Source organism: Trichechus manatus, unplaced genomic scaffold (genome assembly GCF_000243295.1).
Source record: "Trichechus manatus latirostris isolate Lorelei unplaced genomic scaffold, TriManLat1.0 scaffold00191, whole genome shotgun sequence".
NCBI lineage: Eukaryota > Metazoa > Chordata > Mammalia > Sirenia > Trichechidae > Trichechus > Trichechus manatus.
In genome coordinates, this window is record NW_004444127.1 from 3,180,685 (window position 1) to 3,201,020 (window position 20,336).

Below are 20,336 nucleotides of genomic sequence, written 5' to 3' on the forward strand. Positions count from 1 at the left end.
ACATAGATATTCATATATATATATATATATATATATATATATAATAAAGCACATGGGGGCACAGTTAACAGATACTTCCTAGACATAACCAGACACCTTACAGGATTGGTTTACTGAGTTTGAAGGCTTAGGACCAAGTTAGTCAACTGGCATAACATAGTTCATAAAGTTTATGTTCTACATCCTAGTCTAGTGAGTAGCGCTTGGGGTCTTAAAAGCTTGTGAGCAGCCATCTAAGATACAACTATTGATCTCTGCTTATCTGGAGCAAAAGAGAAAGAAAGAAACCGAAGACTCAAAGAAGAAACCACTCTACAGGACTAATAGACCACACAAACCATGGCCTCATCTGTCCTGAGACCAGGTGAACTAGATGGTGCCCGGCTACCACTACCGACTGTTCTGACCAGGGACACAGTGGATGGCCCTGGATAGAATGGGAGAAAAACATAGAATAAAACTCAAATTCTTAAAAAAGGCCAGACTTCTTGGACTGGTAGAGACCAGAGGAACCCTTGAGACTGTCACCCTGAGACACCCTTTAAACCTGGAACTGAAACCACTCCCCAAAGTCACCTTTTAGTTAAATAACAGGTTAGCTTATAAAATAAACAACATTGCCTGTGAGTACTATGCTCTTTTATAAGGAAAAAAATCAACTATATGGAGACCAAATGGTCAACATTTACCCTAAAGCAAAGATAAGAAGGTAAGGTGGGGAGGGCAGGGAACTGGATTAATGGAAACAACCAGAATGGAAAAAATAAGAATGTTGACACATTGTGAAAAATGTAACCAATGTCACTGAACCATATGCATAGAAATTGTTAAATGAGAAACCTCATTTGCTGTGTAAACTTTCACCAAACACACAATAAAATATTATTATAAAAAAATAAAGCTACTGTTTTGAATATTAAAAAAAAAGAAATGATAAATAGATGGTTTAGAGACAATAAATACTAGAAAAGCTCAGATGAGGGCTGTCATATCCTACTGTTTTACAGCTAAAGTTTGGGTACCAATTTTTTTTTTTTCCATAGAAATTTTTTTTATATATGTGTGTATAATGTACTTCTTTTCTTGACATCTAAGCATCATCTTTATAAACATAATTTATTATCCTATGCTGAAAAACGCTATTGCCTTCAGGGCCTACAAAAGTAGGCCCTGCATTTACCCAGATTATATTTTAAATATTTTTTTTCCTGCTTTTCAGTTTCTGTCATGCTGTTAATGCCTGATTTCTCACTGCTGTCCTTGCACCTGCCTTTTATAGCTCCTTTTCCTCTCCCAGTTTACTTTGTCTAGTCTGTATTAGGCTTAGAAACTAGATGGCCAAGCTTGTTAAAACTGAGTGTAATCAGAGTGTGCCTTGGAAGCCTGTAAGTTAATCACATAAGCTTTAGTATGTGATCTTTGTGGCATTTATTTTCCTACCTAGAGACTTATTGGCATTTATGTATTTGAGATTGCCTACTACTTAAGTTTTAAATAGGCTTGGTATTACTGTATAGGTACAGACATCTGGAAAAAACATTTTCATTACTATTCTCAGCATTGGAAGTCTATTTTGTGGCTCTACAACTTAAAAAGAGCCTTGGGAATCATAGGGTCATAGATCTGGCCATTTGCTCTCAAGTAAATAATTTAGTGTCATCTCTATTTTTCAGATGAAGAAGCTAAGTTGTAAAGAGTAAGTGGCTTGTTCAAGTGAGGTAGGCTGGCAGAGCCCAGGCAGGGTTCTGTGTCTCCCAAGCTTACCCTTGTGCTCAGTCACATTAGTCCCAGGTGGATACAAGGAACCATCTTTCGCTGTGGAAAGGGAGGAAAACCATCAGTAAACATGATTAAAGGTTAGAAAAATGAAATAAGATCCAAAAGCCTATAAAGGATTTCAAAGATGATGATCAGCTTTGCACCCCCTTTACATCATGGTCAAAATGAGTTATAGGAAAGGAACTAAATGGAAGTCCAAGTGATTTAGATAGGCAAGACAGAGCCACTGAGAATGAAGGACAAGGAAATAGGTTTCTGAAGGGAGGTGTAGAGTTGACAGTTTCTCTGGGTGGTTTTCTTTTTTTTTTTTTTAACAGCTTTATTGGACATAATTTACATGCCATGAATCTGGGTAGCTTTTTAAAAAATAAATTTTATTCTTCCAATTACAGAAAATGTGGAACGCACAAAAATGTATATAAATAAAAAAACATAAATCCCATAAATTCCCAAACCGAGAGTTACCACCATTGTTAGCACTTTGGTGTATTGGTTTCCATTCTTTTTCCTCTTTTTCTTTTAAAGCAAAGATCTTAATCTTTACCCTGAATATTGTGAGGTTATCTAGTTTATTTCTTTGCATCTTAAACTCATTTAGTCAGATGAGTTAAGGTCTTTATTTTAAAAGTTTTCAGAGAGAAAATCTACATCTGGGTTTGAAAATTCAGATGCCTGCCGCATCAAGCAGGTACTGTAAGAAGCACAGGTGTTATTCAGTGGGACTCAGTAGGGACCTTGGCAAACTGGAAAGGGCATCCTCCATCCCAGCTCCAGCTGACTGGCCATGCAGAAATGCTGGCCCAGTATTACCAGGTTTTCAGATTTTAAAAAGAAAAGAAAGGAGAGAGCTATCCGAAATCTAGATAGATTGTGTTGTGGGAAATATCTTGATTTCTTAATGTTTTGGCTCAAATTTGAAAAAGCAGTTCAAGCCAAACAAAATCTGTCTGCCAGCCATATTCTGCGTCCCAGACAGTGGTACTAAGAGCTTTGCAAGCATCGTGTCACTCAGTCATAACAGCAGACTCACTCCTAGCAATTATTCATTGAGAACCAACAGTGAATAAAAGAAGCAAAATCTCTGTCCTCTTGGAGCTTAAATTCTAGTGGGGAGGCAGGTAGTACAGTAAAAACTGTACAGTAGATCATACAATGATAAGTACTATGGAGAAAAATAAGGCAGAAAAATGAAACAGAGACAGGAGTGGGAGGGGTGGTTGCTATTTTAAATGATATGGTCAGGGAGAACCTTCTGATAAGATGGCATTTGAGCAGAAACCTGAAGGAGGTGAGAGCTATGCAGGTATCTAGGGGCAGAGGGGATAGCAAGTACCACGGCCTAAGGCAGGAGCATGCTCAGCATATCCAGGGAACAGCAAAACCAGTGTGGCTGGAGTGGGATGAGTAGAAGGAGATGTGGTCATGGCAATAGCAGGGCCCCCCCATTGTGTAGGGAGTGGATGGGGGAAATTATTATCCCATTTTACAGATGAGAAAACTGAGACTCAAAGAAGTTTGCCCAAGCCCACACAGCTGAGATGTACTAGAGGCATTCCAAATCCCATGTTCTTAGCTACTATGTGGTGCTACACTGGAAAATGATAATATGGGTTTCACAGTATTCCCACTCTTCTAGCAAGTTATGTGCTGTTGTTGTTGTTGTTAGTTGCCATCAAGTGGTTTCCAACTCATGGAAACCCTGTTTGTGCAGAATAGAACTCTACACAGGGTTTTCAAGGTTGTGACCTTTTGGAAGCAGATTGCCAGGCCTGTCTTCTGAGGCACCTCTGGGCAGGTTTGAACTGCCAGCCTTTCAGCTAATAGTCAAGTGCTTAACCATTTGCACCACCCAGGGACTCCTAAGGTATGTGCTACATCAGTGTAAATTATGTCTACCTAGTGTTTGTGCTACTGCCTCAACCACAGAGGATTACGATGAAAGAATCCTACGGTGTTAGATGTGTATACTAAACAAACCAAAACCATTGCCGTCGAGTCAATTCCAACTCATAGCAACCCTATAGGACAGAGTAGAATTGTCCCGTAGGGTTTCTGAGGAGCGGCTGGTGGATTCGAACTGCCGACCTTTTGGTTAGCAGCCGAACGCTTAACCACTGTGCCACCAGAGCCCTAGATGTATATAGTGGCCGTTTATGTTGTTGAAAAAGATGTATTTGACATGAATAAGTAGTTGGTCTTGCAAAATTCCATCATGCGATATCCAGCATCATTTCTGTCACTAAGACCATATTTTCCAACTACAGATCCTTCTTTGTTTCCAACTTTCGCATTCCAAGCACCAGTAATTATCAGTGTATCTTGATTGCATGTTTGATCAATTTCAGACTGCAGAAGTTGGTAAAAATCTTCAATTTCCTCATCTTTGGTAATAGTGGTTGGTGCATAAATTTGAATAATAGTCTTATTAACTGGGCTTCCTTATAGGCCTATGGATCTTATCCTATCACTGACAGTGTTGTACTTCAGGATAGATCTTGAAATAATTCTTTATAATGATGACTGCGACGCCATTCCTCTTCAGTTTGTCATTCCCAGCATAGTAGACCATATAATTGTCTGATTCAAAATGGAAGACCCTTGACAAGATGGATTGACATAGTGGCTGCAACAATGAGCTCAAACATAACAACGATTGTGAGGATGGTGCAGGACCGGACAGTGTTCCGTTCTGTTGTACATAGGGTCGCAATGAGTCAGCACCTGACAACAACAATGTTGGGCCCAAATAGAACCCTGGGGATTACTGAATCAAAAAGTTTACATACTTTTTAATGGTTCTTAACGGGCTTGATTTTCCTTTGATGTCTTCCTACCACTGAAACTTTTGTTTTCTAAATTTTTTAAATAGGTTATACATGAATATGACAAAATTCAAAAGATCAAAAGGGTATACAATCTTAAATACTTTAAAATGTATTTAACTTTGTCTGATAGGCCCTGATCATTTACGCATAAGGCATGACAGAGGAAGAAACTGAGGCACTAAGAGTTGGTGCCCATTTGAAGGCCACCCATTAATGGGGAAACCAGATACCTAATCCAAACCCCAGTGAGTAAGACCAGACTATCTTTTAGAATGTTGTGTTTAGTCAATTTCGACTAAGTTGATAAAGGCCTGTTTAGACAGTTTCGACTCATAGCAACCCCATGTGACAGAATAGAACTGCTGCATAGGTTTTTTGTTTGTTTTGTTTTTATTGTGCTTTAGGTAAAAGTTTACAGCTAAAGTTAGTTTCTCATTCAAAAATTTATACACACATAGTTTTGTGACATCGGTTGCAGTCCTTACAATGTGATAGCACTCTCTCGCTTTCCACCCTGGGTTCCCTGTGTCCATTAGTCCAGTGTTCCTGTCCCTTCCTGCCTTCTCATCTTGCTTTTGAGCAGGAGTTGCCCATTTGGTCTCTTATATTTGAATAACTAAGAGTTTTTCTAGGCTGTAATCTTTATAAGAGCAGATCGCCAGATCTTTCTCCCGAGGAACCATTGGGTAGGTTCAAACCACCAACCTTTCGGTTCGCAATCGAGCACTTAACCGTCGCACCACCAGGACTCCTTCTTTTAGAATACTTGTATATAAAAGAAATGGAGTGGATTTATCCTTTGTTGCCACTAGATTAGTTTCCTTGGCTCTGGGTTATTTTTCATCTTTTCCTTTTCTTTTTATAAGCTTGCCAGTCCCAATAAAGGATAAGGATCAGGGTTCAAAAAGCCTAACTATTGCCTCCTTTCCCAGGATGGAGAGAACTATCATTTGAATCACACTTTTATTAAAATAAGATGAATGATTCACTCACATTACAGGCAAACGATCTTTTACCAGGAAAACCATACTTTGAAAAACAAAGCCGATGCCTTTAAGGAGCAGAAACTGCTAACATCAATTTCCTTTCCCATCCAGTCCCAAAAGAGTGAGACGCTCTCTTTCTCTAGCTGCCTCTTTCTCTTACCACACATATATATATAATTACAGATATGATACATTATATATACCCACAAATGACCAAAAAGAGCAGGAAAGACAAAGGTGGATTCATCTGAAGAAATGTATGTGTTTTTCTGTAGCTAACCCTCTTTCTGGCTCCTGCTGTTTTTGTTTCTTGTGTCTTTTTTTTTTAGTTGATGGGTAGCCATAAATCCATCATCATTGGTGGAAGTTAGTGGATTCTGACTTAAAAACAGGCTGTGGTCTTTATAAATACGCCTACATGCTGGCAAAAGACTTCCCATACTCTCACACTCATCGAGAACCAGGGAACCTAGATTGCTGGGGTTTTTTCATTTTTTTATTTTTAGTCTGTCTTGTTTCAACTCACCCTCACTGAGTAACCCTGTTAACCACTGCTTCTGTTTGTATTTATTTAGAAAAGAAGGAAAATGCATTTTAAGCATATCAAATGCATAATCTGTTCCACTTTGTATTTACTCTTTGGATGCTTTGGACAGTGGAAAGCCCAGAGAAATAATAACCTTTGTTAGTTTTTCTTCTCTGTGGCTTGCTTTCTTAAATAAGTCCTCATCAGTTTTGCTGATTATAAAATTTCATCCTATCAGCCTGATTTTTAAATTGGAGAGGAAAAAGGTGGTTGGCAGTAGTATATTTTAATAAATTAAATATACTCTTCTCCACTAATCACTGTCTAGTCCTGTTAAAACTGCATATACAGGTTTATGGTTGCTTAAAATGTTTATTATTTTTGTTATCCCTTATATTTTCTTTTAGAGAGTAGCAGCAAATCACTTAAAATAGAAAGGGCCTGTGGGTTTGTTTTGTGGGCAACAAGGGAGCTGGGAGTCAGAGAGATTGCATCTGACTGCGGAGCCAGCCTAGGAGAAAGATAAGAGAAAGAGATGGAATAACAGGTGGAAGATTTAAATATTAACAATAATAATAATAGTATCCCAGCTAACATTTACTGAATTCTCATTATGGTAATTCACTGTGCTAGGCGTTTTTTATCTATAGAAGAAAGAAAAGCAGGCTGAGTCTCAGGGCCCTATGGCAAGAAAGAAGAGGACATCACAGCGAACTGCTGTGCAATAGAAAGAGACCTGACCCTGGAATGAGGCTTGATTTGATCCTGGCTCTACCACTTACAAACTGGGGATTTTGGCCCTTGCTGAGCTTCATTTTCCTCATTTATAAAACTGAAGATTTTTTTATCCCTGTCCCATAGGATTCTTATCGGAATCAAAAGTGATAATGCATGTGAAAGTAGTTTGGATAATTATACACTCTGTCTACAAATGTGAGGCGTCAGCACCATTAAAAGTGAGGTGATAGAGGCCTGGAAGTGCATTGACTGTCAAGGAAAGTGGTGTGCACCTGCCTCCAGGCAGGAAGTCTGTTATTCACTCATCAATAAAGAACAAAAGCATGATAAAATAATCATGAGATAAGGAATCAGATTGTTCCAGCCATCCACTGGCTTGAGCTGGAGGAGAAGTTTGATGAATCGTACCTTTTGTTATGCAGGTGCCATATCACCTGTGTGCTCAAATGCAGGAGAGTATAACAAGAGCAGGTACTGTTTATTGAATGCTTAGTCTGAGCCATATACTGGAACGTTAAATTTATCATCTCTCTCTCTCTTTTTTTTAATCATCTCTGTTAATCCTGTGAAAAACTCCGATTAGTACTGTTTATCATTATTCATACTATTATAGTCATTATTACTACTGTTACCTTTAATTGACTTTCCCAATGTTCTGTGGCTAGTTAACTGAAGAACCAGGATTTGGACTCTGGTTGGCTGATTCAGGAGTCCTCACTCTTAATCACTGCTCTATATAGAGCCAGTGCTTTTTCACTTGTCCTCTGTAGAGCCTGGAGTCCCTGGGTGGTACAAATGGTTAATGAGCTTGGCTGCTAACCAAAAGGTTGGAGGTTTGAGTCCACCCAGAGTCACCTCAGAAGAAAGTCCTGGCAATCTACTTTCCAAAAAATCAGCCATTAAGAACCCTATGGAACATAGTTCTACTCTGACACACATGAGGTCTCCATGAGTCAGAGTCGGCAACTGTCTTCTGTAGAGCCCTAGAGTTTTAAGGCAGAGCCTCAGGCCCTCTGTCCCCACCACCTCTTCCCTCACACTGCTAGCCAGGGTGAGGGCTGTTGAGCAGAAAGCTGGGTAAAAAAGGCTTTGTTTTTGTCTATGCTGTATCTTGAGGTTCCTTATAAGATTTCCATTGGGGAAAAAAAGTATATCCATTTAAAACTTTTTCAACCCCCATATACTTTATTATTATATCATTAGGTGCCATCAAGCCAGTTTCAACTCATAGTGACCCCATGTACAATGGACCAAAACACTGCCTGGTTCTGTGCCATCCTCGCAGTCATTGTTATGTTTGAGCCTATTGTTGCAGCCACTGTGTCAATCTCTTTGAGAGTATTCCTCTTTTTCGCTGACCCTCTACTTTACCAAACATGATGTCCTTCTCCAAGGACTAATCCCTCCTAATAACATGTCCAAAGTATGTGAGACGAAGTCTCACCATTCTCGCTTCTAAGGGGCATTCTGGTTGTATTTCTTCCAAGACAGATTTGTTCGTTCTCCTGGCAGTCCATGGTATATTCAGTATTCTTCGCCAACACCATAATTCAGAGATGTCAATTCTTCTGTCTTCTTTATTTACTGTCCAGCTTTTGCATGCATATGAGGCGATTGAAAACACCATGACTTGGGTCAGGCGCACCTTAGGGTCCTTACAGTGATATCTTTGCTTTTTAACACTTTAAAGAGGTATTTTGCAGCATATTTGCCCAATACAATGAGTCATTTGATTTCTTGACTGCTGGTTCCGTGGACATATACTACACTTCTTATTTTACAGGTGGGAAAACTGAGGACCAGAAAAGTGGTGCCCACAGTAATGTAATTAGTTCTTTTTTTTTTTTTTTTAACACTTTATTGTGCTTTAGGTGAAAGTTTACAGAGCATATTAGTTTCCCATTCAAAAATTTATACACAAATTGTTTCGTGACATTGGTTGCAATCCATGCAGTGTTTCAGCACCCCCTACCCCCCACCCCCGCCCGGTTCCCCATTTCCATTCATCTAGCTTTCCTGTCTCTCAGTGGCTTCCTTTGCCTTAGTCAAGTTGTGCTGACTTCCCGTGTATTGTGTACTGCCTTTCCCTTCACCATAGTTAACAATTGTCTGCTGTCTGTTAGTGGTTTCCCCTCCCTGCCCCTCCCCTCCTGGTTACCATCGAAGATTGTTTCTTTCTGCTTATAAACCTTTTCTTGATTTTTTGTAATAGTGGTCTCATACAATATCTGTCCTTTTGTGATCTACTTATTTCATCAGCATAATGCCCTCCAGGTTTATCCATGTTGCGAAATGTTTCTTGGATTCATCATTGTTCTTTATTGTTGCATAGTATTCTATTGTGTGTATGTACCATAATTTGTTTATTCATTCATCTGTTGATGGGCATTTAGGTTGTTTCCATCTTTTTGCTGTTGTGAATAGTGCTGCAGTGAACATGGGTGTGCATGTTTATTCATGTGCGGGCTCTTAATTCTCTAGGATGTATTTCTAGGAATGGGATTGCTGGATCATATGGTATTTCTATTTCTAGCTTTTTAAGGAAGCACCATATTGTTTTCCATAGTAGTTGTACCATTTTATGTTACACCAGCAGTGTATGAGAGTTTTAATCTCTCCACAACCTCGCCAGCATTTATTATTTTCTGTTTTTTTGATCCGTGCCATTCTTGCAGGGGTAAGAGTATCTCATTGTGGTTTTGATTTGCATCTCTCTAATGGCTAATGATTGAGAGCATCTTTTCATGTATTTGTTGGCCACCTGAATGTCCTCTTCAGTGAAGGGTCGCTTCATGTTCTTTGCCCATTTTATGATAGGGTTGTTTGTCTTTTTGTTGTTGAATTGTGGAAGTTTTCTATATATTTTAGAGATTAGACCTTTATCAGATATGTTGTTGCCAAAGATTTTTTCCCAGTCTGTAGGTTCATGTAATTAGTTCTTTGCAGAACTCAGACCAGGTTCTTTTCTCTATATCATGATGTCTCTGTGGTAGAACTGACTTCTCTCACCCTGAAACAACACGGAAACCCTAATTCTGACCATAAAAATTTATGTAAACAAATTAAAAATACTGCCTCTTTTCCAAAGGTTGAGTGAGGTTTTATTCCAGATAAGTCACCATTGGAAGGGTGATGTTTCATCTACCTAAATCTCTTCTTTAGATTTAGTCACTATTAGGAGGGAATGAAGGAGCCCTAGTGGCACAGTGGTTAAGTGCTCCATTGCAAACCAAAAGGTGGATGGTTTGAACCCACCAGATGCTCCACGGGACAAAGATGTGGCAGTCTGCTTCCGTAAAGATTACAGCCTTGGAAACCCTATGGACAGTTCTACTCTGTCCTGTGGGGTCACTATGAGTCGGAATCCACCCGATGGCAACGTGTTAGAAGAGAATGAAGTTCATTCTCCACGTTAGCTCTTGGGCCTGTTTAACCATTTCTGTTCAATTAAGAACAGGAGTGGATCACAGGAGTCTGTGACAGCAGCTCCTTCCTGGGTGAGAATTACACCTTGGCTTTAAGGTCTCTGTTTCAAAGGACACACCCTGTCCTCCTATTTTGACACAAAAACGTGAACTAGCAACACCTGGTGGAGTTGGATGGGTTGGTTTCTGGATTAGAATGTGAATGATGGTGCAAATACTATGCTTGAAATACAGCAGTAAGTCCCCAGGTTACAAACAAACACAAACATCTGACTTAACAAACAACTGGTACTTGCCGTTTAATGTTACATAAATTTGTCTTCACTTTGAAACAATTGAACCAACCGCTATTGGCAACAAATTCTTTATCATAATCACCTTCACTTGCTGCACTTGTAGCTTTTAAATCATTGAAAAGGCCTCAAGCCTTTTCTGGCACTAAACCAACCAAACCCAACCCACTGCCGTGGAGTTGATTCTGACTCATAGCAACCCTATAGGACAGAGTAGAACTGCCCCATAGGGTCGCTGTGAATTTGAATTGACTCCACGGCAACGGGTTTTCTTTTTTTTTTTTTTTTGTAATCTTTATGGAAACAGACTGCCACATCTTCCTCCTACGGAGCAGCTGGTGGTTACGAACCACCTGCATTTCAGTTAGCAGCTGAGTGCTTTAACCACTGCACCCCAAGGCTTCTTCTTCCACTAAAACAGACAAAAACAAAAAAAACCCAAACCTGTTGCTGTCAAGTTGATTCCGATTCATAGCGACCCTATAGGACGGAGTAGAACTGCCCCATAGGGTTTCCAGGGAGCACCTGGAGGATCCATACTGTTGACTTTTTTGGTTAGCTCTTAACCACTATGCTGCCAGGGTTTCTCTTGCACTAAAGTAAGGCTGAATAAGAACTGTATGCACCTGTTTTGACTTACCTACAAATTCGACTTAAAGACACACTTAGGAACAGATCTTGTTCCTAATCCGGAGATTGCCTGTAACTTCCTTGATGGTCTGATGGGCCGTTTGGGAGCTTGTGGTGCCAAGATTCTGTTCCACACTTTGGTGTACAAAGCAGCCTCCCATTTACTCAATAAATGGGTGGAAGACTGTTCCCGTGCAAGAGTAGCTATCCCTGTTGCTACTGGAGAGAGGCTTTCTTTTCTCCTGACACTGATGCCTCCTTCCACAAGGCCATATGGCTGCCCACCTTGGGCATATGCAGCCTGTTGTGTTTCATGTCATTGAAGCTTTCTAAAACAGTGGCCTACCCCAGAACAAAACCTTGACTTGGTCCTCCAGCTCTCAACAGCCCCATCAAGATGGACAGAAGAGAGGTCAATACTCCAAGAGTCTGACACAGTAGAGGACGTTCTTATCATATCAGACCATACCTCTGGTTCAGTCCCACACTGGTGGCTAAGGATGGCGATGGTTAGCCTAAATACCTGATTGGATTATCATGATGTGCCACACAGAATTCCTAGAGAACAATTTTCAGACCCTGATTGGAAATGCTTACATATTTTTAAATCCTTGTATGATATAAAGCAGCAAATAGTTCTTGGGGAGTTGCTTGTGTTCAATCAAAACATTGCCATAAAAATGTGTTACAATATCTGATTTAATACCTTGCCTCGACACTGGTCAGATAGAAGTAGGCTAAATGTATTTCTCACTTCATGTCAGGCCTGGTCTTATTAAAATATAAAACTCAAGGGTCTGGCTTCCTGCCCCTGTTGGAACACACCAACATGCTCTGGGGAATGATGAGTTGGCAAAAAATAGTGTTAATAATGGACCAAATACTTTGCCCCACAGGTGTCATTGGAAGCCATTGCTTCTCATTCCTTTTGTAATATCATTTCCCTTTCAGTAAACTAATTACCATTTCCCTCCATTTATAATACAAAACAATAGTGCTGTCCTGACAAAGAAAATAAAATTAAAGAACACATCCTGCTCTTCATTTGGGATTTGCTTGACAGGAACATGGTTCTGGGACATTAGCAATCATCCTGTGAGTTGTGGTACTGTGTAGAATGAAACTGTCAGATGTCTCCCCCTCTCTTTCCTCATTTCCTCCCCCCCTTACCCTCCATTGCAGAGTAGCGCTGGGAAGTATTTACTCAGCTGTGGCCTGGTAACAAAACCTTAGTGCCCTGGGGATGGGAAGGAGTGGTGTGGTCATGCCCTGAACTATCCATGTCCTTCCGAGCATCTCTTGGCAGAGCAGCCGGGCTGAGGGCGAGTGTCGTTTACAATGAGCCTTCACAACCCCTGCATAGGAGAACAGAAAAACAATTGCAACTGAAAATTGGAGAGTCCACTTACGGGCTGTGGTGTTCTCTGGCCTCTGTGGTGGTTCCTAATGAGATCATGCAGCCAACCAATTAGAGATTGTTCAATCCTCTGGGATTCCCCATGGTTTGGTAGTATTTCATTATCTCCCTCTCTTAGAGCCAGGTCACCCAGCCACCCATCCACCAATGTGCAGGTACTCACACAAATGAGTTCAGCTAAGCCTGCCGTATTTCATCCCTCATACTTTTAGAGCAAAAAACCTTGATTCAGGCTTTAGGGAAGGCCTTCTCTGAGTAGGGGACAAAGATATGGCCCCACTTCCTTCAGTCTGGCCTTCCTCCACTGGTCTTCTTTAGTGACACCACTCTGACCTCGAAAATGCCCCATTTCCCAGAAAGAACAGAGGCATCCAAGTCTACAACCACATACTGCCACAGTTCTTCTGAACAAACGTTGGTGGACACACATGGTGGTCTCACGGAGGATGTAGAGATGACTAAGCTGGCTCCACAGAGCTTCAGAGGCAGAAATTTCCATAGCAAGAAGGCAGACCAGATGTAGAGAAGACAAGAAAGGATCTTCATCCTTCTTTTCCTGTTTTCTTGCAAATGAGAATTAATTAGTCCTTGAATATATTGGGCATTAGTTATTTCTGACTAGATTAATTTTCTTAGCCAAAATAACCTCATCTATCACTCTTTAGGATGAGGATGGAGACAACCAGCAAAAGAATAGTTAGGGTTGGGGGATGTTTATCTTGCAAACGATAGGCATTCATGCTAGAGATGTAATATTACCTGTAAAGTGACTTTCTGTAAAGTGAACCTTAGGCTTCCTCTGACTTTCATAATAAAATTGGTGATATATTCCTATGAAAACAAATATTCAAAGTGTTTGAATTGAGCACATGGTGAGAAGGTGCTAGGAGTCATCAAGCCCAGGAAATGTAGTCTACCTACTATGATTGCTTGTGTTTGCTGAGAGTTGTAGTACCTACTGAACAGCACATTTTCATTTTTCAGCACTTTACCGCTGCTGGCATCTCCTCACACCTTCCTAAGTTCACAGAAATGCCTCCTATGCCTGGAGATTTCACCATCTCTGTGTTTACCCAGTGACCAGAACTTTGGCCCTCTGAATTTGATCTGGGTCACTGCGGAATGCATGTTTTTATTCCTTCATTCCTTCAACAAATACATGCTACGATGTGCCTACGATGTGCCAGGCATTATACTCAGTGTTTTAGTTAAGCCCCCAAATTCCTTAAGTTCGGAACTTCTTAATCAGTTAATAATTACTAAATAAATGTGAAGAGGACTTGAAGCACTTACTGATAAAAATCAAAGACTAGAGCCTTCAGTATGGATTACACCTCAACATAAAGAAAACAAAAATCCTCACAATTGGACCAATAAGCAACATCATGATAAACAGATAAAAGATTGAAGTTGTTAAGGATCATTTTACTTGGATCCACAATCAACATCCATAGAAGCAGCAGTCAAGAAATCAAATGACGTATTGCACTGGGCATATCTGCTGCCAAAGACCTTTTTGAAGTGTTAAAAAGCAAAGATGTCACTTTTAGGACTAAGGTGTGCCTGACTCAAGCCATGATATTTTCAATCACCTCCTATGCATGCGAAAGCTGGACAATGAATAAGGAAGACAAGAAGAATTGACACCTTTAAATTATGGTGTTGGCAAAGAATATTGAATATACCATGGACTGCCAAAAGAACGAACAAATCTGTCTTGGAAGAAATACAGCCAGAATGCTCCTTAGAAGCAAGGATGGCAAGACTTCATCTCACATACTTTGGATAGGTTACCAGGAGGGACCAGTCCCTGGAGAAGGACATCATACTTGATAAAGTAGAGGGTCATTAAAAAGAGGAAGACTGTCAACGAGATGGATTGACACGGTGGCTGCAACAGTGGGCTCAAGCATAACAACGATTGTGAGGATAGCGCAGGCCCAGGCAGTGTTTTGTTCTGTTGTACATAGAGTCGCTGAGTCGGAATCGACTCAATGGCACCTAACAACAACAACAAAATAATATTACCATTTATTGATTACTTTGCTGATTTTTCAGGGAAGTGCCTTATATAGAGAGTATTTCATTTGAGTTTTACAACAGTTCCATTAGGTAGATATTTTGTGGTTACTCCTACTTTTTAGATGAGGAAATCAAGACTCAAAGAAGTTGTATTAACTTGTCTAAAGCCATACTGGTGATTAAGTATTTGAGTCAGGTTGCAATCTGGTTGCAATGCCTGGGCTCTGTACTAATACAACTACCCTACCCTATTTACTGTAGCCCCACTGAAAGGTATCTGTATGTTTAACTTAGATATAAAGTCCATCAGTCACCTGGCCACGAACAATCCTATCATCAGAGGTCAAGTCCTCCACAAGCCAGCTGGCTCCCACCTGCTAGAGTGGAACTTGAAGGCCTTTCAGAGCCAGGCTTAGGTCTGAATCTTAGCCCTCCCTCCTCTTCACTAATTGTCTGCTAAAGAAAGTAATTAACCTCTTTGGGCTGATTTCTATAGTAGCAAATGCCAACAGAACACTTAATAACAGGCCAGACACTATTCTAAGCACGTCACATTAATTCTCAACAACCGTATGATGTTGATACTATGATTATCCCATTTTATAGATGGGGAAGCTGAGGCATAGAGCACTTTAAGGTTAAGTAATTTGACCTTAAATCTAGTATTTTGACCCAGGCAATCTAGTTCTAAAGTCCATGCTATTAGCTACAGTCTACACTGTGCTGCCTCTGGAGATGATAGGATCAAGGGTGTGTAAACCTCTGACCCTAGGCCAGGCACACTGTTGATGGGACTATTGTAAGGTTTAGAAGAAGCAAGTTCAACAGCTCTGATCACTCACAAAAAGAGACGCACCAATTTGTGGAGAGTGTTCTGATTTTCATCTTGTACCAAAACCCTTTTATGTCTTTGTCTTTAAACTTCCAAGACCTGCTAACTGAAGCTTTTCTAATTAAGGGGGAGATTCCTTTGAAGAAGGTATCTGTTGGTGCATACCACTTACCTTCTCTGCACCTGCCTGGATCTCAGGGGGCATGTGAGCATGAGAAATGGTGATGTAGCCACCAGCACAGGTGTACTCATTCCCCTCCAGGTCATCTGGCCCAGCACAGTCTTCTGGCGCTGAAGCTATAGTCTTTCCTGTTGATGGTAATTAGAACCTTTCAGACTCAATTTCTTATGTGAAAAATCCCAATTCACTTAAATTGTCTCCTTAATCCAGTTCACTTGGAACTATCCAGTGCCTGCAGTTTGTTTGCAACAGGGCTTCGAACTGGTTCATTCGAGAATTTGCATTCACCACATCTTTGATGTGGTGAAACCCATGTGAAATTGTGCACTACAGATTAGTAAGTATATACATTTAAGCCCGTGTCTACCTTGCTTACTGTAAGCTAGTGCATACCATGCTTACTGGTTAATCTGCCCCTGTTAACAATAGTGACAAATAGATGAGGTAACAGGATAAAACCCTTGGGAGAACAGTGCTGGTTCATAGGAAGTGTTCAATGAATGTTAACTGTTAGTATTACCATTATTAAACCCCTCCAGCCCTCAGCCTCCTTCTTTCTCTCCCACCCTGTGATCTTGCTCTGGGAAGCCAGGTCCCCTTCCTGTTCCTCAGGCTCTGGACCTTCCTGTCTTCACCCACCAGGTTACTTCATCTCTCAAAGCCTCTATGTCATTATCTGAAAAATGGGGCCGAGGGATAATGGAATCTACTTCATAAGATTGTTGTGAAGGTTACATGAGATAATTCAAGTCGAGTGCTGAGCACAGAGGTCAATGCCTGTTCACTCCTTTCAGTGTTATTCCTGAAGCACAAAGGGACACTTGGAAGAAGGTCTTGGGGAGTTCTCCGAGCCAAAGGGCCTGAAGTCAACAGGATCATTTATGGTTAACTAATGGCTGAGTGTAAGCCTCGGGAGCTGAGGAGACTGCTGGCTTGTTCATTGCAGTAACTGCTGTGCCTGGACCCTAGTGGGCACACAGTAATATTGAATAAATTGATGGATGGATGGATACTGCAGAAGGGTTTCAGAAATGCGTTTGGCTCAGGCAACATGACAGAATTTTCAAGGCAGAACACTTCTAGATGTTTAAGCTTTCAAACAGCCAAAAACACCTTCCTCTTCTCTCCTCTCCTCTCTTGGTCCCCAGGATTTAAAAACAAAATCAAAACAACTCCCATTGTTCAATGTCACTGTGTTCTAAGCATTCTGCTAACTATAGACATTGTCTCTTTTAATCTTGACCCAAACCCTGAAAAGTAGGTATTATTACTCACATTTTACAGACAAGAAACAGGTTTAGAGAAATTGAGCAATTTGCCCAAGTTTACATACCTAGTAAAATGCAGAGCCAAGATATGAACTCTAATCTGTGGGGCAGGAAAAAGACAGCCCTCATTTGCTCATCAGTGTTCTGATTTTGAAACAAGTCTTTCCAGTTGCCATTCTCCCAAATACCCAATGTACACCAAACAAGGAGTGTCTCCAAGTGGCAGATGCCTCTCCCTTGCAATCATCTGGCCTTCATATTATCTGGCCACTAGAAGTAGAACTGCTGTCTTGTACAATTAAGGTGGTAAAAGTTGTTTATTTGCCTGCACTGTCATTAATCTCTTCATCTGACCACCTTCTCACTTTATGTTTTGAAGAGTCAAGTTCCAGAGGAGGTGGGCAAAGATGTATTCTGTTTTCAGTATTTTCAGGATCCTATTGTTGCATTAGCGAAGTACAAGGTGATTTTTGTAAATCATTCTCCTGTTCTTGGGAAGCAAGTATTTCAAGTACATGAGTTGAGATTAATATCCAGAACCCGAAGAGTCTGCGCACCAGAATGGCTAGGTTTGATTCCCAGCAGTGTGCTTCTTGAGTGAATGTGGGGATACACAACTCTCTCTCTCTCTCGGCTGCTCATTTTCCTTCACCCTGTTTATTTTACCAAGGGTATTTTGCAGGTAATTTGGGGGATAAATATGAATTTCTGTGAAATACTTTGACCCCCTAAGAATGGTATCAGATACATCCACCGAAGTTTAGCCCAGAAAGGCACTGATGATTCAGAGATAGAACTTTATTTACTTCTGGCCAGAAATCATTCCACTCTATATATGGGGACTTCTGGAGTGAGAATAAAATGGGAACATGTTAAATTGAGTAGTTTTTCTCCCTTCCTGTTGCCTCTCTATCCGTCACCCCAAATCTGTGAGACCATAATAGGCTCTTACTCCTTCCCTTGAAGAACAGAACCTCTTCCCAAGTTGTGTCCAAGGTCAGGCGAGTGAGGACAGGAAAAGTGCACACCCCATTGTGGCCAGGATGCAGTCCACAAAAGCCATCTTGTTCCTTTGACCTACATTGACACTGAGCCTATTCCTTTGGTGCCCTTGACTTTGGCAGTGTGGTTAGTCTAACTCTCTGTCCCCACCTTGAATTGGGCTTTGATGAAAAAGCAGTAGGAACTCAGGCCTGTCCCCAGGGATTTGGGGTTTTTGTCTTGGAAAAGCATCAACCAAACTAGCAGGGGCAAGAGATCTGGATTCCTGTGGTTTGGGCTAACTTAGGTCCAAAGAAACCAAGTGCCTATGATCATCATCTTCATTCCTCAAATGTGGCCATGCCCTCTGGTTTCTCTTCTCTTACTCATCCTCTTCCAAATTAGGATGGCTTCAGGGTTACTTGCTCTTGCTTTACCACTACCATGTCCTTCCATATTTGAAATACTTTTGTATATAGAATACTTGCAAACTGCTGCTGCTGGGATGGTCTAAAATCTTTTGGCTTTAGTACATGCAATAACAAAACAACTTCTAAGCATCAGTGTGTTTCCTCCCCATTGGGATTCTGTAAACCTCCCTGAGATTTGCCTCTCTGGGTTTCCTGCTGAGCCACGGAGTCTTGTCCTACCTCATTTCTCCCAAAGCACTGCATCTGTATATCAGGAATCATTTGGTTGCCTTGATTGTATATCTTGGACCTTTGCTCTTGGCTTCCTATAATAGGATGTCCAGATTTGTGTGCAGACATCCAAAAGGAGCCAGGCTGCTGCAGTACTGGATGACAGAATAATAAGGTCTGTGGGTTACTAGCCTATACCTTCTCCATACATTGCAAGACTGAGTTTGCTCCAGTACTGCTTCCAGATATTCTGTGGATGGTCTTGGGCATGTTGTGGTAAATGTTACCACTCCAGAGAATTTTGGCAAATTTAACCAGCTTTGAAATGACTCTCCCAGATTTTTATACACAAGGAAAACTAAACTAAGAAGGCTGATAACGGTACACTTCTTGTTCCCACTCTTCACTCTACCACTTCTCATGCCAGTGAAGCTCCTTTGGCCCAAATCTTGTAGGCTGGGTACCTCTCACCCAGAAAAGCTTTGTAGAAATATTGATCTTAAAATCTCACCCCTGGAGGTGAGTGGCTCACACACCCTTAATACTGACTCACTGTTAAAAGAGCAGCTGTATCGAGACTAGGTCTGAAGCCCATGAAATGACCAAAAAGCGGGAGGTGATTTGATATGCAGAGACCTAATGTGTTCCTCTCCATTTCCACTTCAGATTTGCTGACCATGAAAGAATATCACTGTTTACTGCAATTACTGTGCCCTGACTTCCCGCTGGAGCTCACACAGAAAGCAGCCAGGTACGTCTCCTGGGCCTTGAAACCAACTCAGCCCTCTATGGACCACGGCTTTTATACAGTAAAACCGTTAGGGAAGAATAAAGCCAATAGAGAAGAAATTGGCATTTGGAGAGAGGTCTATTTGGGATTTATCCAAAAATATATAATACTTTCTGTGTTTCCAAAGGCAAGCCAAATGATCCTTTGTGGGTTTTGTGGGGAGCCTGAGGGTCTGAAGATAGGGGGTTGGTGAGATGAAGAGGCAAAAAAACAAAACAAAACAAAAAAAAACACGCCACACAAAAATCCTAGAGGATGTTCTGAGAAAATGGGAGAGGGGGCAAGAGTTGGCAGTGATTTGTGATGAAGGGGGTTGAGGTTGGGGGCCAGAGTGGAATGAAGGTGATAAAATCTTGATTGAGGAAAGGGCATATTGTACTATTTCCCATAGAAGGTGGCTTTTATGATTAATCCAAAACCAGGAGGACTTGGCAGAAAAGAGTTGGACATCCCTAATTTCTGTGTTTGGTTTCACTGTCGCTCACATTTTTTAACCAAATGAGGTAGCCAGACTATGCTTCTGTTAACTTTATTTACTACAAAACCCAAGCTGGGTTGCAAATGGAAGTACAGTGTAGCAAATATCCTGTTTTCTGAAAAATACCGACCTTCCCTAAATCATATGGAATGCATTTACCTTCATCGTCTCATTCAAATCCATTTACCTTAATTATCTCATTTAATCCTTAAAAAGATGTGACTTCCCACTTTACCAAAGAGGAAACTGAAGCTCAAAGAGTTTAACTATGTTGCCTGAACTTGTTGATAGCTGGTAAGTGGTATAGGCAAGATTTCAACCCAGGTCTGCTGAAACCAGAGCCTTTCCTCTCAACTTCATCACACTCCTGCCTCCCTGTGTCAGGCATCATTTCATCCTGGAGCATTTCTCCTTGGTGGTTTGACCCACTGACATCAACACTGGATTGGCTGCACTGCCCCAAGAACCACCCCCTCCATTGCCTAGGAAGATGGGAAACCGACTGCTACCAGCAACACACTGGG

The 20,336-nt window shown here is 41.0% G+C and overlaps 1 protein-coding gene across 2 annotated transcripts in view; it reads left to right on the forward strand.

Moving 5' to 3' along the window:
* The window catches only part of CSTPP1 (centriolar satellite-associated tubulin polyglutamylase complex regulator 1), a 204,363-nt gene that overhangs the window by 163,101 nt on the left and 20,926 nt on the right, over positions 1-20,336 (forward strand). For both annotated transcript variants that reach the window (XM_012558878.1, XM_004387679.1), the window contains one exon: positions 19,211-19,295. In XM_012558878.1, coding sequence (XP_012414332.1) covers positions 19,211-19,295 — 85 coding nt within the window. The remainder of the gene's footprint in view (positions 1-19,210; positions 19,296-20,336) is intronic.